The 24,380-nt window shown below is 30.5% G+C and overlaps 1 protein-coding gene across 2 annotated transcripts; it reads left to right on the forward strand.

Moving 5' to 3' along the window:
• Nucleotides 1-1,343: 1,343 nt before the first annotated feature.
• On the forward strand, nucleotides 1,344-22,095 carry LOC127707462 (intraflagellar transport protein 56-like). 2 transcript variants are annotated; one of them, XM_052211988.1, is made up of 17 exons: nucleotides 1,344-1,433; nucleotides 2,927-3,067; nucleotides 3,743-3,835; nucleotides 4,518-4,632; nucleotides 8,164-8,359; nucleotides 8,788-8,857; nucleotides 9,518-9,619; nucleotides 10,301-10,375; nucleotides 10,820-10,922; nucleotides 11,120-11,229; nucleotides 13,094-13,157; nucleotides 14,443-14,531; nucleotides 16,141-16,224; nucleotides 16,702-16,771; nucleotides 17,210-17,316; nucleotides 18,987-19,120; nucleotides 20,326-22,095. In XM_052211988.1, exons 1-17 carry the CDS (start codon nucleotides 1,431-1,433, stop codon nucleotides 20,438-20,440), a joined length of 1,671 nt encoding a protein of 556 aa, XP_052067948.1. In that variant the 5' UTR covers nucleotides 1,344-1,430; the 3' UTR covers nucleotides 20,441-22,095. The 2 variants fall into 2 exon arrangements, with proteins under 2 accessions (XP_052067948.1, XP_052067949.1); XM_052211989.1 differs by lacking the exon at nucleotides 20,326-22,095 and adding an exon at nucleotides 19,655-20,319.
• Nucleotides 22,096-24,380: the final 2,285 nt, after the last annotated feature.

Raw genomic sequence — 24,380 nt, forward strand, 5'->3', positions numbered from 1 at the left:
CCCCCCCTTTTTCCCCCCAAAAAATTCTTTCCCTCAAGATATGGTCATAATCTCAATTCAAATTTCCAATGGAGTTGGCAACCATAATTACCCATTTAAATTTACCATAGTGCTAACTTAATCTATTTTATAATAGAATTAATAATAATATAGTGTCAAATCTTTCATATGGATTTTTTTGTAAAAAAAAAAGATGAAAACATTTGCAGATATTTTTACTGGTCTTCCTTTATAAATATGCATTTCTTTAAACATAATTTAAAAGCAGTGTAAGGGAAGTAACCAAAACGTTGTATTTGGATTACCTCCCTTACACTGTTTTAGATTATCTTTATTGTTCATTAACCATTACTTTATACATAATTTAAAAGCAGTGTAAGGGAGATAATTTCAATGATGTATTTGATTTATCTCCCTTACACTGCTTTAAATTATGTTTTGTACTAAAGTATTTGTCCATTAACCAGGACAACCTTGTTTTTCCCCCTTTTTTGCTCCTAATTCCTAAACGGTTTGAGCCATAACCCCCCAAAGCAAATCCTAACCATCCCTTTGTGGTATGGAAACTTGTAGTATAATTTCAGAGAGATCCATACACCGTTCCACAGTTATTGTCTGGAAACTAGAAAATGCTCATTTTTGGCCCCTTTTTGGCCCCTAATTCCTTAACTGTTGGTACCATAACCCCCAAAATCAATCCCAACCTTCCTTTTGTGGTATTTAACCTTATGGTCAAATTTCAAAAAGATCCATTCACTTAAACTAAAGTTAGAGTGCGAAAACCAATATGTATTCGGACGACGACGCCGGACGACGACGACGACGACGACGACGCCGGACGACGACGACGACGACGACGACGACGCCAACGTCATACCAATATACGACCACAAAATTTTTTTGCGGTCGTATAAAAAGAGCATCCCAACTACAAATACAATGATGAATGCATACAGTTTGAGCAGGGACTAACAGTATAATAGTCCAGGTTTCATCAGGTTTGAACCATCCAAAGGGAAATCATTTCTATTAATAGGCATGCAATTAGTGGAACTTGAAGATATGGAGGAAACAACAACCTTTTGTTTTACACTTTTTAACTTCCACTATGTTTTGTAAACCTTCCCATTTTGAGTCTCTTTACATTTTTTTCTGCTAGTTTTTAACACTCACATAAATGTTATTTAAATGAAATTGATATTTCTCTTAATGCATTTACAAAACCGAGACAGTGCTGACCCGAGACCGAAAACCTTTAATCACTTTTTTAAATCAGTTAAACGCTTGTAGAGAACAAGAAAACGATCGATAAAATAAAATTATGTTTAACACTGACTCACACGCATGCGCAGTGATTGCATTCCAACCAAGGCTTCATTGACAACAAAAATCGTTTACACTGTTGGAAAAGAATTTAAAATTATTTCAATATGGTAATATATCTTCAGTATTTGATAGAATCAAATAACTAAGAACCCAGTTCTTTTTGATACCAGCTCAAATATGGTTTAACGTAAAACCTTAGCCTGGCACCACAAGCACTTGTTTCCATGTTAAAAATCAGATTGAGATGAACTTTTTTTACCTTCACATCATACATAAACAATGTTTAACAAATCAACACACATTGTAATGCTTATGCTTTTGGAAAGAGAAAAAAAAATTAGTATTCTTTTCCTCTTGTCACTTTTTATCAATTAATTTAACTACTTACAGGAAAGTAATCAGTCAACATACCCCCTTTTTGTCGAGCCGTCGCAAAGCGAGACATAGGGAACCTACATTCCGTCGTTGTTGGCGGCGGTGTCCACAAATATTCACTCTGTGGTTAAAGTTTTTGAAATTTTAATAACTTTCTTAAACTATCCTAGATTTGTACCAAACTTGGACAGAAGCTTGTTTATAATCATAAGATAGTATCCAGAAGAAAATTTTGTAAAAAAAAAAATCCTGTTTATCCATATTTTACTCATAAATGGACTTAGTTTTTCTGCCAGTTAACATAACATTCACTCTGTGGTTAAAGTTTTTCAAATTTTAATAACTTTCTTAAACTATCCTGGATTTGTACCACACTTGGACAGAAGCTTGTTTATGATCAAAAGCTAGTATCTAGAAGGAAATTTTGTAAAAATTTATTTCCTGTTTTTCTGTATATTACTTATAAATGGACTTAGTTTTATTCCAGTTAACATTACGTACAGTCTGCAGTTAACATGGTTAAAGTTTTTAAAACATTTATTAGATTCATAAACCTTCTTGGATTTTTACCAAACTTGAACAGAACTTCTTACAATCAAAAGATAGTATCTAGAGGAAAATTTTTAATAATTTTTTCCCCATTTTGTTGTGTCTGCGACTTACAGCAAAAGTAGGCGAGACACTGGGTTTCGTGGAACCCTTACGAATTTTTTGGTATTTGTATCATTCGACCACATAACATGCTCACCCATAGAGGTTATTTGCCCTGATTTTTTATGTACATGTAGATACATGTAATCAGGTAAAAGAATCTTAAATTAATGAAAAAATATATTTTTTGTTTAATTTTGAGCTGGTTTTCATCTGACAATTATAGATTGGTATTTGTTAGAATATATTTTTCATGTATAATATGAGGAAGGTGTTATTTAAATTTGCTGTTACGAAAGTTGGTAAATTTTTTTTTTTTAGATTAAAGAATATATCTCCCATATGCAAAGTTCTGATTCCTTGCAGGCTTTGGCTGTACTTTTTGTTCTTTTTGGTTTATAAGCCATTCATTTTCTTCCTTTTATGAGACTTTGTCCTTCATTAGGTTTTAATATTTAATATGTTTGATCTCCATGATTGTTTGAATAACTTTAATTTGGTGGTTTACATTGTAATTATGAAAGGTAAAAACTTTGGATAATGGTTCATCCCCTAGTTTGTATTTTTATTTTAGATGCTCTCACGTGCAAAGCCGGCCATTGGGCCTGGCTCTACAACTCCTGCAAAAGAAGCAGATAAAAAGAAGAAAAAAATACCAAAAGTTGAAGACTTCTTAAACCTAAGGGATTATACTGGAGCAATAACACTGTTAGAGGTAAGTCATTTTATGAAGTTTACCAACAAATTGAACAAATTGACTACATCTTATGATGGGTACTCTTTAACTGTATACATGTACTATCCATCACTGGGAATTCAACAGCCAACTATCACTTAATTCTTTATCATACATTTTTTGTTTATATTATAACTATTGTTTGAAAATAAATGACTGAAAGGAGCTGTGGGGTATAAGTCAATGTACAACATACCAATGACACAAACATTCAAACAAAATTTAGATTGTTAGGTACATGTATGTACATGAAATTGTAAGCTTTCTAAAATTTACATCATTCTTACATGAATTTCAAGCATGATTCTGGACTACAAAACACCATCAATAAAATTGCTAGAGTTGACTTCATGGCCTGTTTTTTTTTTAATTATGCAGCCAAAGTCTACAGACAAGAACTTGAATGTAAGGTCAAGTTTCAAATCACCCAGAAGGTGTTCACTTAAGGTGTTCACTTAAGTTGCCTACCATGGGTTACAAGATTTGCATTACAAAATGAGGGTGCTTTTAATTGAATAAAATCAACAGATTTTTTTCTAAAAATACTTTTGTTTATAAGAAAAATTTCATACTGAACATATTGTGTGTTTTGAAAGAAATAATCATGTCCACTTAGAAGTACCAATGTATTAAGGATATGATTAATATTTTTAGTTTAACAGAAATAGTGGTAGAGGTAATGATGAATCTGACATGTGGATAGCCTACTGTGCATTTCATTTGGGAGATTATAAGAGGTCTATGGAGGTATGTAAAATTACAACTGCTGAAACAAACAGATGCCAAATATTCCATTTAGTGGCAATTGTCATGTATCTTAATTATCATTTTACCTGTTTGTTCACAGAGAATTTTTGATAACACGAAAACTGTATTTAATGTATGGAAATATTCATTTAAAACCTATGAAACATCTTGTTATGTTGATAGTTTTTTTTGCAAATACTAGTACTTTTTAACATAGTCAACACTATGAAGATGAGTAAACTCAGTAATCTTCTATTTTTATGATACATGCTTTAGTTTCTTCTGTTCATGGTTTACATGTGATTATCTAACAATGAATTAGATTACTTGAACAAATCCATATTGATCTTGCTTTAAGGTGTGAATACAATTTGAACATCAGCTGATCACTGATCAACTTCCAGTAACTTTTAAAAAAAGATCAGCAAAAACTTTGTTCCTTTATTAATTGATCATTATTTCCTTCCCATGTGTTTCATTAGATAATGTTTGTTATCTCTTAATGTCTTAACAAGATATTGTTTCATTGATTTCATTCCATTATATTATGATTTTTGTGTTTACTTTAAATTATAATAATCAGCAACAAAAAATTCAGCATTTATATATCATTGTATATAGAAGCTGTTCTAAAAATCACAATATTTATATAACATTTCCCTTGACTTGTTCTTGATTACAGGAATATAGCAGATTGACAAAGAAGGATGGCTGTCATCCAGATCTGTGGACAAATTTGGCATGCTGCTATTTTTTCTTAGGAATGTATCCAGAGGCTGATTCAGCGGTGCAAAAAGGTGAGCAATTCTGATGAAAAAAGTTATTAGTAGGAAAGTTGTTTAAAAAGTTTGCACATGGGTTGTTTGATTAAATGTGCAAATTGGTGTTGGATTTACAAATATACAGCAATATGTCTAACCTGAACCTAGAGAAAAAGATAAAATTTGATCGCTTTGTATCACACAGTTCAGACTCCACACTTTATATTCATTTAACATAGTTTCAGATTTTGAACCTACATGTATATCATTTTTTTAGTATTGAGGGGATATTGAATATGCAGCAAAAAAGGAAGGATGACCTTTATTAAATAAAGTTTAATGATATAACTGGTAAACAAGAAACTTCTTCTGTGTTAGAAAGAATAAAAAGAAAGAAGAAATAATCATGAGTCAATTTGTGAAAATGTCATATTGAATTCATATGAATTAACTTGATCTTTTGAATTCATTGATTTATGTAAGATGTTGATAGACAATGTCAAAGTGAATTTCTTTCCCCTCTTAACAATATTAATTCAGACACTGCATGTTTGTATTACACTAACATACCTGCAGCCTACTAGTAGCACTTTTAATTTTAACTGTTATTTTTTTTGTTTTAGGAATTCTGACTTTATTTTATCAATTCCCTATGATATAACAAAACTGCACATAGACATTCCTCTAAGATATATTTGTTAAGTTAATAAGGTATTTCTTCAGGCTCTGTCCAGATTGACAATTGATTTGTGTGTAGATATATAGACAATCTAACATTTCTAGGTCCTATGCATAAGTTTGGGATGTTGAAATATTTACAAGTATATATATGTACTGTTAGTTTATACAGTACACATAGAGTGGTTCAGGTAAATTATGTATAATATTATTCTAAACGAAATTTGTAAAGTAAATTAAAAAAATTATCTGTCACCTGCCATTTTCTAAATGGCCTTAAAAATACATAAAAAAATCAACGTGCATGGATTTTAACAAAATTTGATATCTATTACCTACATGTATGTAGAAGATGTCCTGAAATAATTCCTGTTGTCTAATTTATTCATTGATTGTTATCTTCAAAATGGGTGTCTAAATACTCCAAAAAACTTTCATGGATTTTGGATTTTAAGGAAATTTTCAATCTAGGTAGAATAAGATATCATGAATTGGTGTCAAAAATTATGCATTTGCTGCCACCTTCAAAATGTATTAAATAAATGTAAGTGTTTCAAGAATGTCCAAGTGGGTCCATTGCTGTCATATCAGTTTTCTAGTTGTACTAATAAATGATTACCTTATTGACTTGCAATATCTATTAGTTTCACATTAACATATCACTGACTACACTACTTTATATTTACTTTTTCCCATTTCGTAGTTTTATTTTCTGTTCATTTACATGCAAAACACTTTTTTTCCTTACTGTATTTTAGCGGTTGTACCCTTTGACATGTATTGTAAGTATGTGTTTACCTGTTCAAATTCCTTATTTGTTTATTTTTGTATGCATTTTTTGTCACACGTCAATGAAATATATATTTTTTTATATAGTTATTCTAAAAATTCATTTTCAGCTAAAAGTAAATTTTGTCAGTTTTCGTGTAATAAAAAACATTTGTTTGAAGTCCATATGAACGCTTGATTAAAGTATCATATGCATGTTGAAAATATATATTTTCTTATAAGAAAAAGTAAGGTCTTGTATAAAAAACACCTTTCTGAATAAATGATGTAAATGGTTTTTGACATCAAATAATATGTAAAGCATGACCCTTGAACTGTATATATTGTTCTGTTTCTTCAATATTACAAAGCATGTCAAATACTTTCATCTCTTTCTCAATTGATGAAAATGGTACATATACCTGAATAATAATTGTATTTACAAACTTGTATGTATTAAATAGTTCAAATGTAAATACTGCTATTTATGATTTTATGCAGGTTTGATTTTTATGCCTCATCTTCTATAGTAAGGGTGCAGTATGTTTTCCTTCTGTGTCTCTGTTTACCAGGAATTTGTGGTCACATCAACTTGGAACTTGTTATTATAATGTGAACTTTTTGAAATATATGCCAAATAAGGGGTTGGACCCAGATTTTGTAGTTCACTAATTTGACACTAAACATCATGGAAACGTGATAAGCCATGAAATGTTATCCTATGGATCCATATTCTTATGTTAATGATTTGAATAATATCTTACATAGTATGTGATCTAATAAGCCTCCCTTTTTTTATCAAAAATACCTATTTCAACTCGACCTTATGTTTCAGTTTTATTTAAGACCTTACTTGTAAGAATCTCATTCACTGTCAAGACCTTACTTACAAGAACCCTGTTCACCACACTACACCCTACACGTCTAATACCTTTATTGTAGAGGATGTTTTTTGACAGTTTTCCCATTCATACAACTAATGTCAATACACAGAACTAACCTGTGACCTGCATGTACAATTATTTCATTTCTTCTGTAAAAAATAACCCACTACGTTGCAAAATTCATAGTAGTTAGGATTACAACCAACCAGTCTGATATACTCTTCAGAATTGTAAAAGTCCTGAACTATTTAGGAACTTACCTGAAAGAACGACTATTTTACCTTTCAATTAATAATTTTGTGGAGCATCAAGATTATCATTTACATAAGAAAGATATTCGCACATTATTCCTAAATTGAAGATGAGGATATTTGCCATTGTGTATAAATATAGATTTGTCTTTCATGCATATTTCAATACTGTCTTTATAACTTTTCCAATTATGGAAAATATTCTAGATCTTCAATAATGACATCAGCAAGAATTTATATAAAAAACAGCTTTGTTTTGCATATTTAAATTGAATGAGGACACTGAATGTATGGCTTTCCTGATTCTTAACAAAAACTTGTTAATTGTTCCATTTTTCAAAAAAAAAATTATATAGTTGAACCCCCCCCAAAAAAAACAACAACAAAAATATCAAGCCATCTGTTACCTGTTTTTCTAGTGTGCAGTTTTCACTTGTTTGCATGATTAATATTATATTGAAATGAATGAGGTTATGATTTTATTTATATTATCCCTTTTGAATTTCTAGGTAACAAGAATTATCTCCCTTCTCACAAAATCCTTTTGAACCATTGTTGTTTAATGAATATACAGTGGCAAATATTTCATGCATGTTCAGGACATGAGAAAAATTCTTTTTATAGCCATATATAATTGTATAGCCAAAGTTATAATAAATTTTTTTCTTTACCCAACCAAATTCAAATGTATGGGAGTTATACAAAAAGTGTTTTCTTAAGAAATTCATCTCTCTAGGTCCATAATTATACATTTTACCATGATGCTATCTATTTTAGTAAATTTTTCGATGGCTTTTTCTTAGAAAGTTTAACCAACTAACATTGAAACTTCCAACCAACCTAACTACTTTTATTAACTGATTAACACAATTTTTCTTTAAGACAGACCATCAATGATTTACACTTACACATAAAGAACCATTTAACCTTGGAGAATTTAAGTTAAAATTGGTCAATATAACTGAAAGATTTCATTTACATTTCAGGTCCTAAAAGTCGACTACAGAACAGATTGCTATTCCATTTATCACACAAGTTCAGTGATGAAAAACGTTTGATGGGCTTCCATCAGAACTTACAAGACATTATAGAGGATCAGTTATCCCTAGCATCTATACATTATCTCCGCAGTCATTATCAAGAGGCTATAGACATATACAAACGTATTCTCTTAGATAATAGGTTAGCACATACACATTTAATTGATGGTAGTGCAAATATGAATTAAAGGTTATCTGTATACATAGGACAATGAGATAGCAACCCATAGAAACAAATAAAGACATCTAGAGGTGTAAAAATCTTTTTATTTTACACTCCTTACTCATCTGATTCTTATATTGTCAAACTATTATGTAGTCTTGCTCTTTTTAAGTCCATGAGCTTTCATTTAGAAGAATTGTCATGATTTAAGTTTATAAAGAAATAACAGTTTTAACACATCTTGATGTTAAGAGTTTTATGATTTGGAACACTAATTCTGACTTATTTCTGCAAAATAGATACTGATTAATGTAAAGTTGTTAATCTCAGTGAATTTTGTGGTTAGACCCAAGTACCACAGCAATAAAGAAAACTCGGCCCTTAACCATGGATTTTTTTTATTTCAGGGATTTCCTGGCATTAAATGTATATGTTGCTTTATGTTACTACAAGTTAGACTACTATGATGTGTCACAGGTAAGTTAACATAATTGCACTCAAATTTATTCTTTTAAAATAGCAGCTATATTATTATCCTGATTATATATAATCTTATACATCTAAATATTATATATTGTAAAGAAAATTCTTATGGGGCAAGTGTTTGTTTAATAATGTTCTACAACACTCTATATTTGTGTACAATATTTACTGGCAGTCTCTTGGGTGTTAAAAACTGAAATATCTTTGATAAACCAGTTGTATGTACTCACTACACATCACTGGTACTGCAAGTTCACCTTGTCTTTTTTTCCAATGTCTGGTGCAAAATTTTTTACCCTTACTATGGTGTTGAAATGATGAGGGAATCTACACATGTCTATTTAAACCAACTTCTTAGTACACCCATCCATTTGACAGTGTCCCCCTTGGTCAGTGAGTCTGATCAGTTCGGATTTTAAATTCCTCTACTAGGATATAGCATCTCATCTTTACAGTTAACTTTCTTCACAACATACATTTTAATCCTAAGGCTTAATTCTTTAAACCACAAAATGTTTGCAATCATTTACAAATATATTGTTTTTGTTGCTTATATTGACTCCTGGTACAGATACTCTTACGCATTTGTTTTCTTCAAATGAATTATTATAGTACTTGTATGGTTTTGAAACTAATTATATTGTATCATTGTAGGAAGTTTTAGCAGTATATTTACAACAGTATCCAGACAGTGCTATAGCCTTAAACTTGAAAGCATGTAATCATTTCAGATTATACAATGGGAAGGCTGCAGAGGTAGGAACACACATATAGCTTGGCTATGGAATAAGAGGTTTGCTGGCAAAAAATGTACATTCAGAGGAACAGCAATTTTTTACAATGCATTTCTTTTTTCTTTGTTTTTCATGTCTTAAAATTTTGATCGGATAAAACAAAATGATCTTCTGTCTTAGCAATAATTGCCAAATGCAAAATCTGAATTTATTTGAAAATCAAACATATTTTTTCAGAATGTATTTTAAAAAAACTTCCAGTAGGCCATTAATATATAGGCAGGTAGTCTGCTCCATCTGCTTCCATGCCATAATTTGAGAATTTTTCAACCCTTTTAATTTTGAATATAGAAGAAAAAATGGAGGTCAAGTCATATATTGACAATTTTCCATATAGGAATATAGGGATAGGGTCCTTGATTGATTGAAACATGGCATTTCATGTTGTTTTATTGCGATAACTTAAACTTGGTTTAACCTATCCTTTTCAAATTTGATATGCAGTTTCTGACAACTACATTGAGGTTGAGTCAGATTTTGACAATTTCAGCTAATGCTGCTCAAGATTTATGGCCCTTGTTTTATTTAACGCTCTAGTAGAAAGTTGAGTCATTCATCTCCCTTCATTCAAGATAAACTTAATTATCATTGCGTGATGTCGAGGTTGTTATATTTATTCTAAACTAATATTTATATGTTATAGGCAGAATTAAAGAGTTTACAGGAAATGGCCTCACCATCATTTGTGTTTGCTAGAGATCTCATAAAACATAACCTGGTAAGTCATTGTCGCACTGAGCACTGATTTGGTAAGTTAGTATCAAGTCATGTAGTACCAAAAATGTCTTATACTATTCATAATCATCTGTATAAAAGATAAATTGCATGAAATACAACTGTAAAACAGAAATTATGATTGAAACAATTACATAAAATATATGATAAAATAGCTCTAATAAGAAATTTAGAATGTTAATGAGAGCATTATATCTTTGTTACCATTTAACTCACATTTTATGATTCATAATTTTCTTTACAAACAAGAATGTCCATAAGATGTGAAAATGAATTTCACTTTTACTTTTATTCATAGTAAATCAGTTTTCATAAAGGTTACAGAGGTACCTTTTACATTATGAATTCAATAACATGTAAAGTTTTTCGACACCCATTTGATGTCTTGCAAATGATATTGTTCCAATTAAATGATTTTATGTTTTAGGTTGTATTCCGTGGTGGAGAAGGGTCATTACAAGTATTACCTCCCCTGATTGATGTGATACCTGAAGCCAGACTTAACTTAGTTATTTATTACTTAAAACAAGGTAATAACAGATAATTTGGCAGGAGATAAAAATAAATCAATAAATCTTGAGCCTCTGCTACAAGATTTCTAGGAAGTCTACTGTAAATGGATGATCCTTTAATAATGTAATATAACCACACTAAAATAACTGTCAGATTAATGAAAATTGGTACAAAATGAAAAACACAATGCTCCATGGCAATATTTCTATTTCAGATGATGTAACAGAAGCATACAACTTGATTAAAGACTTAGAGCCAACAACCCCACAAGAATACATATTAAAAGGTGTGGTTAATGCTGCTTTAGGACAAGAATCTGGATCAGTAAGTACTTTATTGTTATGAGTTGCTTAGTAACAATAACTTTTTTGTAAATTCTAACCAAGTGTTATATATTGTAATAGCTTCTTGATATTTAATTATCATTGTCATTCAGGTTTAAACTATGTCATTTAAAGTAATTTTTCTACTGACATGATCGCACATTGTAAAACTTTCCTCTTGAACATGTGTAAATGACATTCCATTTTTCATCTTAGTTGTAATGCCTTGAATTTGTCTTGAAGATATTTTTAAATGTCTTCTTTGAACTCTATTTTGCATAGATGATAACTTACCAAAGTGAAAACAATAATCTTTATTATTAAAAATGCATTGGTAAAAATAGGAACCTACCCAGAAAGAAAAGGGAAGTGGTCCTCCTGTTGAAACAAAGGTATCAGATTTTTAAGGAAAATTGAAGTGTAGCTTTTTATACCGTTTTTCTGGTACTTTTTGCTAATTTTTGGTTCCTTCATTGGCTTTTAGGATATTGTAGTAGCAGTCTTTTAAAATCTTTAGATGTGTTTAGCCTTTCAGATTTCTTTATTTGGGATAGAAGCCTCTTTTACAAAAAGACTATTACTTCAATGCTTGATTTTCATTTTACTAGTAAACATTATTTAAATCACAAACTAGGATGCACTGATGTAGAATTTTTTACTTTGAAAATTTAAATGCATTTTGACAAAAATGTGTTCAAGTATTCACCCCTTGTCACCCCTTTTACTCTTATACATTAAGTGAAATGTTATTTATTCAGGATGATTCAACTGTGGTAAGAAAGTGTCCTATTGAATTAACAAACATCTTCGCACAAACTAAAGTTACTAATTCATTTAAAGGAATGCATTACACTTTAAATATTAAAAAAGTTCAAATTCATATGAAAAAAAAGTACTCAAGTTTGTTAAAATTATTACACTAGTACTAAAAATTGAGAAAATTTAATCATGAAATATTTGTTTATTTAACAAAAGATATATATAGATGTGTGAGTTGCAAAGACTTCTTGTTTCCCTTATATTGGAACACAAGCAATTCCTTAACCGGTCATTCATAGGTCTCATTGATATTCTGATGTGTGCAAACTGCAAATAGAATTTCCTAAACTTTATGTATTGGTACATGCTAATCATTGAGTTCTATATTAATCTTGGGCTGTTTCCAAATATAGATAAAATTGGATGTTAGCTGAACAGAGGTCTAGAAATCTTTCTCACTGTCTGGCATGTCAGAAAAAAATTTGGTTCAGGCAAATAGACTTTCAGAATGTGTCTGACCAAATGTATGATAGAAATATCTCAAAATTGTCGATAACTATATTATTAAACTGACAGATTATCTTTCCGACCTCTTATTCTTAGAGGCTCTCAGCCTGGAAGTCTGACACACTATCTCATACCAAGAATTTGTATGTCTGGGTAAATGTCTCCATAGTTTGTTGAAGAAATTCGAAATTTGCTGAATGTTGTTTTAAGTTTTGTAATAACATCCTGTTTTGTTTTTGGCTTTCATATAAACAATTATTGTCGAAATTTCTTAAAGTTAGATAGCAACCAATTTAGAATTTCCAAAATTACAAACAAATCCAAATTGCATTGAATTGTACTTTTTTGTCAACTTTTCCCCTCTTTCCAATACATATAAGAAGCCATTGTCAACTTTGGAAAATTGAGAAATATGGATGACCTCTAATGTTAGTTTTTTTTTTGGCACATTTGAATATTGCACTTGATTTTGATCAATAGTTACATTCTAGTTTTGCTTTTTATCAATCAACAAATAGGAAAAGAAAACAAATTGTTTGTGAAAATGAGATAGAACAATGTTACAACAAACTTTTAAAGATGACTTCTATTAATTTCAGAGAGAACATTTGAAGATAGCTCAGCAGTATTTTCAGTTAGTTGGTGGATCTGCCAGCGAATGTGGTGAGTATTTTATAATGATATTGAAACTATTTGAGACTAATGTAAATGCTTCCTTGCAAGTTGATTTTTGTCTAGCCTGTGAAAGTCGCGGAAAGAGAGACATAGATGTTGCTTTTCCTGATGCTTAGGGGTCAACAATTGTTAAAGTTTTCTGCTTAAGTCAGTCAGTTTGATAGGAACTACTGATAGATCATTGATGTTTTCTATCAAGTTGCATTACTATCAGCACATATCAGTTTGATGACTATTTCGAGGCCCTTCCCCTAGGTCATTGTCCAGCGACTTCTATTAGTAAGCAATTTTCATTGTTAGGTTTTCTGATCAAGTTAGTTTGATAGGAGACTACTTGTGATGGACAATGATTTTTTCTATAAAGTTGTATTACTATCAGTACATCTCAGTTTGTCAACCATTTGGAGGCCCTACCCCCTAGATCATGGTCCAGCAACTTTGAGTTAATAAGCAATATTTCAAATGTTATTATTATAATGTTTATCATAAAAATGGTTTGTTCTTACTAAAGGGTTGCCGAATTATATACAAAGTACGTAAGTGAGTTTATTGTTGATTTATTGTTTTCTTTTAGTTTTCATCGCAGAAGCAAGACATAGGTACTGCATTTCCGTAGGTGTTGCCCCTGTATGTCATGGTCCAGTGAATTTTAATTTATTACCAATTTTCCATGTTAACTTTTCTGCTTAATTTGATTTGATAGGAACTTCTTATGAAAGACAATGATGTTTTCTATAAATTGCATTACTATCAGTACATCTCGTTTGACAATCATTTAGAGGTGCTGCCCTCAATGTCATGGTCCAGCAACTTTGAATTAATTAGAAATGTAACTGTCCATCAGATTGTCTTTTTCTTAATTTTCTGCCGACAGGCGAGATATATCTCTGTGCAACAGTTTATTTTTTGTATTTTCATACTTTTTTAATACATCTTTACTTAAAGGAGACAGTCACTTTTTGAGGACTGTGTGTTGCACTCTGTATGTCTTTTGGTAAATTTTGTTGTTTGGTTACTGTCTTATTGACATCAATGACATCTTCTAGTCAAATGTACATTGAATTTTATGAAACTTGATCCAAAGCTTTTTTTATTATCAAGGGATAGCAACGTTAGAGAAGCTTCTTTATTAACAAGATCTGAAGTTTATTGAGCCAATTGAAGTGATGATGTGAACTTTGTTATCATAAATTACCTATATTTCATTGACATTATACTTACATAGTGTCTACATTGTTGACATGATATTATACATACTTATTGATATTTTCAGACACCATTCCTGGCAGGCAGTGTATGTCATCCTGTTTCTTTTTATTAAAACAGTTCGAAGATGTATTGATATATTTAAACTCTATAAAGGTATGGTGATCTAAATAAAGTTATCTCTGAATATTATGATATTAGTGTGCGTAAGAGGAGAGAGTCCTTGAATATCCTATTAATAAAATTAAAATAATACTACAGTACACTAAAATTAGACAATTTTGGCTGCAAAATAGTTTTTTGACTCTTAAATACATTGTCATAATGAAGCAACAAGTGAAAAACCTAGATATTTTTTTTTTTTAATGTCAAAACCATATCCATAAATTTTTCTATAGAAATCGTGCTGAAATTTTATTTGAATTTTGATGGATTTTCATAGCAATTATTGAAACTCTTGTGTATAGAATTCAGTTTTATTTTCCCAAGTATGTGTAGTGTTTGTGTAAAATAGTATTTAATGAGAAATAATGTTTTTATGTTCTTGCAAGTTTCATTATATAGATTAAAATAATGCTGTCAAAAAGAAGGATACTTATGATTGTTGATATTATTTTTGTCCACCACTAGAGTTGGGAATAATATTGACATGGCTGTTTCCAAGGTCAATGTCAATACAGTATTTTAAGATAAATACAAGGGGTGGGGCTGGGGTATCCTTTTATGAGCTTTGCTCATAGTACCTTTAGTTAACCTAGAAATTAGATATACCTATGTGTTGCTTTTGTAAATAAAATTCTAGAAAACAAACAAATCTTTAGTCCATCTCATTAAAAGTCATTGTTGTATAGAATAGAATTGAATGATATTGAAAAATGTTACAGCTTTTTGTTTTCTTATATTGAATGATTATGTAACAAACTAACGAACCATACCTGCCAACCTCTGAAACCTTCAAAGAGGGAGATCTCCCTCTCAGCTATGACAGCTGAGGTGGAGATTTTGCGCGAACGACATTTTCAAATTAAATATATGACCTGTTTACGTATTCATCTACAAAACGACAATAAGAGTTAATAAATATACTTTATTTCTTCAATACATGGTTATAATCTATACAAGGCGTTTTTTTTTTTTAGCCTTTTTCAATACCTCCGAGTCTCATAACTCATAGCATTCCATATTTTGATTTTGTTGTGTGTCTCACACTAAGCATGCTTTCAAACATCGTACAGACCACCAGAAGAAATCGAAAAGTTGACTGAACATGATGTGCAAAAAGATTCATTGCCAAGTTCACTTGGTCTTGGTCGTAAAAATTGAAAATCTTTCATTCAAATCTGCTTGACATTTCGATTTACAGTTATCTATTTCTTCTTTTTTACACTGCTGCTTGGTCCAGACAAAGACCTCTATCTTGTTGGAGTTGACATAGCAGAACTGAATTTCGATTACTTATATATCGAACATAAAAACTACTGACCAAAGTTTTTAATGATCGCCGATTGTTTATTTATTTCTATTGAAAGTAATGAAAAAGCCAGAAAATTACAAACGCTGGTTATTCCAGGTCAAAATATCCAAAAGTGGGAGATTGTATACTCCCGCGCGGGAGCGGACCAGCAAGTGGGAGATTTCAGGAATTTCATTGTTTGGGCAGAAGACTCCCGCTTAAAATGGGAGGGTTGGCAGGTATGTAATAAACAGATATTAGACACTATCAAAATTAGACTTTTCATTAACCTCAGCATTTATTTTTTTGTAGAGTTACTTTTACAATGATGACACTTTCAACTTTAATTATGCTCAAGCCAAGGCAGCTGTAGGAAACTTCAAAGAAGCAGAAGAGGTAACATAACATTAATCATCATTTGGCCTATATGTAAAGGTGTTAAATGCTTGGGTGTTACTCCTGGTATATTTTTATATTTCTAAGTACTGGGTGCTTTATTTTTGTGTAAAAATGTTGGTTTTTTTGTCAAAACTTTATATTTATTAGGTAGGAAAAAAATTCAATGAAATGAGCTTTTAAAACCTTTAAGCAGGATTCTCTTATGTTATAACTTTGCTGTTATTAGAATAAAAACTAAACATTCTAATTAAAAGTTTTATTAAACAAACTGAGACACTCTAGGATCAGTTACATTAAAATAGGGAAATGATTATCAATGTTAAAATGATTTAATTACAGCTAAATGCTATTCATTTTTAAGAGCTGATTAAAAGACAACTACCCAAACATTCCACAGTCTATGGAAGACTTACATCATATGTATATATATATATATGAAGATTTATTTGTTGATAGATGTTCAATATTTTATAGGTGTTTTTATTAATACAAAGTGAGAAGACAAAGAATGACTACACATATCTCAGTTGGTTAGCAAGATGTTGTAAGTACTCTGGAGTAGATATATCTTCCTATCTTTGCCTACTGCAAACTCTTTTTTGGTTAAGGGTTTAGTGGTTTTGTACATTGTACAGATTTTAGATAGCCATTAGCATACCAAATATTCAGGAAACAACAGAAAAATAATAAACAATGAAAATTGAATCCATGTTTAACAATGGTATTTTCAGAGTTAATTACTGTTCATCATGTAGTTTGTGTTGTTTTACATGTATACAATGTTATCATGATGAGAATTTGGTTTAATAACATGAAAAATTGTAAATAACAAAACTATTGAATGAATACGTTTTTATGAACAATATTTAACAGCACACATTTCAATTATTGAAGAAAAAAATGTATACACAAAAAAAAACCAATCACATGCAAAAGAAACACATTTTATAAATTGTTACAAGATGTATGAATACTTTTATAGATATAATGAACAGAAAGGCACGACTGGCCTGGGAGTTGTATCTAAAGATGGAGACTTCAGGAGAATCATTTAGTTTGTTACAACTTATAGCAAATGATTGTTACAAGGTATAGCATTAAAGAAACTTTAAAAAGTTGAAAGATCATGTTTTCCTATGGTAGAATTTTTTCAGGCACTTGTCTTACAATATTTGTTAGTTTCTTCTATTATAATGTTTGAATTTCATAAGTAAAGTTTTAAGGAAGCTAGAATTAATGTTATTTGATTTTTAAATTATCAATCAGTCCCAAGAAAAAAAATTCAATCAAAATTTGGTTGGTTGACAATGAATGAATTATACGAATTATTATATAGATGGTGTTGATTTTAATGAATTTCAGATTGTGATAAATTCCAATAATCTCACGTGAAATATTTCTATTCACTTTGTGACTTTCCATGCCTATAACCGGCATCTCACTTTAGACTTCCAACTCAAGATTTGGGCCTTAATAATTAAAACAATCAATCGTCTGGGTGCTTTTAAAACAACTACTTGCTTCATAATAATTGCACAATCTGCATCAATCTTCTCAAAGTGACAATCTGCCATTTTGACAACTGAGTGCAATACACATATATTCATACGCCAAATAAGGACAGTGAAATCCACATTACATAAATTGAATCTAAATAACGCCAGTAACACAGCAAAGAGTTTTGATAGACGTTTCTATATAATAAAAAGTATAACTAATTGTTGTAAAAAATAAAACCTCTTGTGACTGAGTGCAGCTATCTTTTAAACTGCTGCACTCGTTTAATTCTTCTGGTCATTTGGTCACACTTTATTTTTGATAATCAATTATGTTGATTGGTGATACTATAAATATCACTGATCATGCTTAGGTTAACTTATTTTCAGCCTTAATAAATTAACAGACAAAATTATTTTTACTAGATGAAAGTGTAATCTGGGATGTAATGAGGAACTTGTAAATATTGAGATGATTCAGTGAAACTATACCTTGGATTATTTTCCTCTAAAAACTTTCTATCTAATTGGACAGAATTCTGTGGGAAATATGTTCCTATGCCAAATGACTTGAGAGATATAGATTCCACCACTGCAACAGGTGTGTTATGATATTTCTCCACTCAAGACAGTTAAATTCTAATATTTAAAGCGTGAGGCTTGCCGAGCTTTTTGAATAATTTAAATTTAACTGTTGAGAGTGGAGAAATATTGTAATACACGAGTTATAGTGTTGAAATCTGTTTCTCTAATGATTTTTATCCTCCTTTTCAAAGATTTGCAGAAAGTTGTGTTCTTTATATGTGACGTCATCAGGCATGGTCACCTTTTTTTCATGACATCACTATTGAAATTCATAAGAAACCAAGAAAATTTGACGTCATAATTAAATTTCGACCTATGATTTGCAGAGAACAGTTATTTCACTAGTGAGGAGAAAATTTTTTTTCACAATCGGTTGGGAAATGTGAAAAAAGTGAACAAATTAGAGAAATTTACATTCATTATGTTCCATTATGATTTAAATGCCAGGTAGAAAAAAAACACTTAAATCAGATATACATGTACTACTTCCATAATTCTAAATTTACATAAGCAGATAATGATGAAATATGCTTTAAAGGATCAGCTCAATTTCAGTTTAAAATAAATGAAATTTTCATTTGGATCCTTGGTTGCAGATAAAAAGTAAAATCCTCTATTCTGGGTTTTGATCACAAAGAATTTAGAAATGATTAATAACTTATATTTCTTTTACTGTAGATGGGACAGTTTTACTATGCAGCTAAGGCATTTGATGTACTGGAGAGACTAGACCCTAACCCTGAGTATTGGGAAGGCAAGAGAGGGGCCTGTGTGGGGGTATTCCAGATGATTATAGCTGGACATGAACCTAGGTTAGTATATCAAAAATAGTTTTCCTTCTGTGGTTTTGTCATCATTAAACACAATAAATTATATAGAACTTGTCACAACAATAGTTTAACGCCAAATATTAAAATATTCCAAAAGATGATCAGAGGATAACTCCAAACACATATCAATATATCCAGTAAGATATTTAAGAATGCAAGCACAATATTTTCTATTACTGTGATATACATTTCTTTAAATGCTGTATTCACTGTTGAAAATTCCACGTTTGAGGTGAATTCCACATACTTAACTTTGAAAAGAGAAGGGTAACTAGGTAAAAACAGGCAAAGTCCTATTTCATAGAACTATGATCCTACTATCAAATTGCAGTTTTGAAAATACAATATTTAAAACAAAAGAAGTACTTGAAAGGAAAGAATGGTGACTTTACAATGTAGAGTCTGTCAAATACTTTCAAGAAAGGAGTTAAAGCTTAGCATTATGTTATGTGTCAACACACGAGTTAGATATTTTCCGTGAACTACTTGCTAAATTTTTTTCCTTTATCTGTGCAGAGACCAGCTACGTGAAACTATTCGACTGCTGCGGAATACTAATAATCCACAAGCAGAATATGTTATAAGGACACTGAAAAAATGGGCAAAAGATAATACTGTACCAGTTTGAATGTATTATTGTACACCATTATTTTGTTGTCGTTTTTATGCCTTTGTATATTTTTATGCCTTTGTACATTTTTAAAACCTTTGCAACTTAATAAGAAGATTAGTTTGTTTAAAGTTCTGAATTAGTTGTTGAAAAATATTTTAAAAGAACTAATCAGATGATCTTTAGCAAGGATAATGACATATAACAAAATTTACACATTTTTATAAGAATATAAATATATATGCATAATCACTTACATATATTATTTGCATAGCACAGCTAACTTTCATTATCAGTATAAATTGTAATTGAATTTCAGTAGTCATTTAAATTTACACAATTTCATGAGTTGTCATTAGATTGTTGATCACCCTATGTCTTCAAGTTGATGAATATAGAATAAGCTATATTTTTTAACATTTGTATAAATCTTAAAATATATACATGACTCATTTCAAGTCTGCATAATGGAAGTTAACTGTACTTACTTGCATGAAACACTTAGGTTTTAAGTTAGAAAGATTACTATACATTGCATGCTTTTTGCCTGTAGTATTAACCAGTAGTATATTTGTAGGGACACTTTACGGGATGTCATCAACATGTTAAGGAATACCAGTAATCCACAAGTAGAGTACATTGTACGAACCATGAAGAAATGGGCCAAAGACAACCTAGTCCCTCTGCCTTGAGGAGGTCTTCTAAACTGTGATATTTATTTGTTAAACACTGTTTTATTTTGGAGATTTACTGTAAAAGAATAAAGATTTATATTCAAATTCATATTACCACATTATTCTAAACCTTGAAAACTTTATTTAGATAATTAAGATCTTACTGCATGAAAACTCTAAATGAAGTTTCAAACTGCCAATTGTGGCGAATTCACAGTATAATGGTATGATAAAAATATCTATTTTCTCAATATACATGTACTTCAACACAGACTTACAGCAATATAGAAACTATGCAGTTTCTACGTCGTATTTGATGTTTTTTCATGGGTCAGCGATAGCAATAAAATTAAATAGTGATGGAAGAAAAAGTTAGCCATTTAAGCAGACATTACTTGTTTTTTAAAAGTTTACTTATGAAAATTGTGACAAACAAGGTAATTGATTGCAAGACCTGTCAAAATAGAATTTTTCAGTATTTTACAAAATATTAATTGCTGAAAAATTATATCTTCATTGATTTTACTTATACAAAGCTGTGATGCTGTAATATTCTTGTTTATTGTGCATTTGTTGAATATAATAGCATACCAATAGAAATATTTCTGTCACGCTTCCCTCCAAAATCCACCCTTGAAAATTTTCATTAAGCAATGAATACCTCTACCATTCAAAAAGCTAAAGATGGTATGATTAATTATGATGATCTACTAAAATGCAGTATATAAATACAATCTGCTTTGCTGTACAATGTATTTTAACATACAATAATTGCATGGAAGTTAGATAATGCTTGTCCACTTACTGCAAAGATGATATGTATAATTAAAGAAAATGTTGAACACAATACTAACAGTGCCTGATGGTTTGTATATCCAATCAGCTTCAGTCCTTCATGGACCTTCTTGAAAGACAGAATCCAATGCACCTTTCTCTACTACAACATTTTATCATGAACTGCTATGTCCAATGTCAACTATTAATTTCATCTATCCCACAAGTTCATTCAATTGTACTACAATTATGTTCACATGTAATACAGAGTATTCAATTATATTGTTTATGTAAAATACATTTAATTTACATGGAAGTTGTCTGAATGAATCTTGCACTTTCACCCAAGATATTTCTCAAGACTTTGTTTATCATCTTATTCCATCCAGAAAAGTGCTTCTGACACACTTAATTTATAAAGTGTTTTTATTTCATATTGTACAAGGTAGACCAATGCAACTCATAACACTAGTATTTTTTGTAAGAAGAGAATATTTCTTCTGTTTTCTTGTTTGTTAATGATGTGTGTTGTATTTATAATTCTGTCCTTTTAAGGGTTTACTCTTTAACTTGTGCTGATTGTTTGAGTCCATATTTTTGGATTTTAGAACTGTAAAAGGTTAGATCGATGTAATTTCCACAAAAAAACAAGTAAGAAACCATAAAGCTTGCAATAGACATTTTGTATTTCTCCATAAAAAAAATGATAAAGGTAAAGTCTCTTTACTAGGAAAATCAAATGTAAAAGCTATATACCTGTAGTATGTTTTAAGTCCGTCCTGAGATGTACAGTGATATTTTTTTACTATTTATGATGCATTCCATTTGTAAAATAGATGTTAAATTTAAAATATGAATATTGATAATTTGTACAGCAAAATAAAATATTTATAAAGCTGTTTGTGTTTCTTGATTGGTATGTTTTAATGATTAATTGGTAATTTATGATTTTGCTTTGGAAAAATATGTCTTTTTAATATCATGTGCTTTAAAAGGTCATAGCTTTGTGGAAAAAAGGTTTTGGATAACAATCACACCCTGACAATAAAGATTGCCTTGGTATTTAGGAATCTGTCCATCTGTCTGTTATCCGTGCTAGTTATCCTATTTAAACTTTTGAATGCCTTGCAAGATGTTAATGACAGTGTTCTCATCCTTTCATGATATCTAGAAAAAACCTTGAATTTATTCCATTTGTGCCAGGGCTAAAACAAAATTTCAAGTTTGTGGAAATGGCAAAAGTCCAGGAATTTCTAATGTTTGTTAGTTATTTTTATGCCCCATTTTTAGGCCAGGGAGGCATCCTTAAGTGATACCCTTGACCGTCTGTCCTTCCATCCTACTGTTTTTCTGCCCATCCCATTTTCATTGGAAAGCTAGGTTAGCTTGAGTGGGGGCATTCGTGTCCTCAGACACATTCTTCTTTTATTTTTTTTTTAGTTCAAATTATTTCCCTTTTGCAATGCAATGTTCCATTAAGAATTATTGGTATTGACATTGATATGAGACTTTGTTTTGCCTTTGATTTAAGAACTAAGTTACGTAACATGACTCAAGTCTTTGGAGTGTTTGTTAGAAAGGCTATTTATTTGGTATACTTCCTAAACTTAATGTCTTACAGTCAATTGATAATTACGGTTTCTACATATACAAGTATTGCTTCTTTAACAATCATTTAAGATATATTAATTTCCTGTAAAAACCCTGAAATGTTTTGTTGCAAAAATAGTAGGAACCCTGTACTGACACTAGGTATTATTGTGTCCACTAATAAAGTGTGTGTAGTGTGGATTAGGTTGGAATGTCTGCCTGCAAAGTCAGGGTCACAAATTAGTTTACATACCCATGATATTTAAGTCCAACTCAGTTCTTGAATGCCTTGATAGATGTATTATTGTTGTGCAACACCAAAGTGTGTGTTCCTAGACCCAATTATGGTTGAAATATTTGAATGAAATTTAAAGGTCACAAACTTAGTTCAACTTTACAACCCGCCAGTTATCCAATATCAGAGTCGTGTCCAACTCAAAACTTATAAAAGCCGGTATTCCAATATCAGAGTCGTGTCCAACTCAAAACTTTAGAATGTCAATAAAGATCTTATTTATACTTTGTACTGTTGTTGACTACTACCAGAGGTGTCATGAATAAGATCCACTTGTCTCTTGAAGGTCAAGGTCACAGATTCACATTTTTAAAGTTACTTCCAACTCTTTTGCATGCCTTGAAGGATTTTAAGGATACTTGATATTATTGTTGCCCACCACCAGAGTACCAGTATGTTGCAAATAAAGTTCGCCGTAAATACTACACAGATGTTCTTAAGAATGAAATTTTAAATTCATCTTTATTCAAGTCCGTGCGCTCCACAGAGGAGTCATATAGTAAACAAACATATCATAACCACATCACAGCTCAAGCCTCTTCTGAACATTTGAAGTTTCCTACTATGTATTGGTTACTTAAACTACACAAAAAACTAGTAAAATATCGTTTCATCTCGGCCTCTAGTAAGTGATCTACAACTAATCTTTCAGTGCTTTTAACTAGTTCCTTAACTACTATCAAAGAACTTATCATTAACTTTTGTAATAAAATAAATGAAATTAGTGGAATTAACTATTTTTGGAGTGTAAAAAATTCTTTGGATGTTTTAGATAAATTACATGCTTTTGATGGTCCTTGTGATTCTGTTGACAGTTTTTACTTTTCAACTCTTTACACTACATTTCCACACAATCTTATCAAACTAAAGTTTTCCTATTTAATTAAATGGTCATTTGGTAAATCTGAATGCAAATCTATTTGCTGCAACTCATTTAAAGCCTTCTTCTCTAATGAGAAAGGTAAATATGCTAGATATACTTACTGGAGGTGTGATGAGATGATTGAAGCTGTTAATTTTCTCCTTGATAATATTTATGTACGTTTCGTCAATAAAGTTTACTAACAGGTATGGGCGCCAATTGCGCCCCTTTAAAAGCAGACTTGTTCTTGTACTGTTATGAATCACAGTTTATGACCAAACTCAGTAAAGACCCATCTAAATTGCATTTAATTGATAAATTCATCAACACTTACCGTTATCATTATGATATTTTTTCGTTAAATAATCAAGAATTTTCTAAATATACTGCGAAATTTACCGAAAGGAACTTACTTTGAATAAATCAAATATAAACGG

Source organism: Mytilus californianus, unplaced genomic scaffold (genome assembly GCF_021869535.1).
Source record: "Mytilus californianus isolate M0D057914Y unplaced genomic scaffold, xbMytCali1.0.p SCAF_7, whole genome shotgun sequence".
Classification (NCBI taxonomy): Eukaryota; Metazoa; Mollusca; class Bivalvia; order Mytilida; family Mytilidae; genus Mytilus; species Mytilus californianus.

Excerpts from the sequence above, each read along its gene's own strand:
- LOC127707462 (XM_052211988.1), top strand. Across the intron at positions 3,068-3,742 it reads GAGCAATAACACTGTTAGAG|TTTAACAGAAATAGTGGTAG; the intron begins GTAAGTCATTTT and ends TAATATTTTTAG. Across the intron at positions 3,836-4,517 it reads ATTATAAGAGGTCTATGGAG|GAATATAGCAGATTGACAAA; the intron begins GTATGTAAAATT and ends TCTTGATTACAG.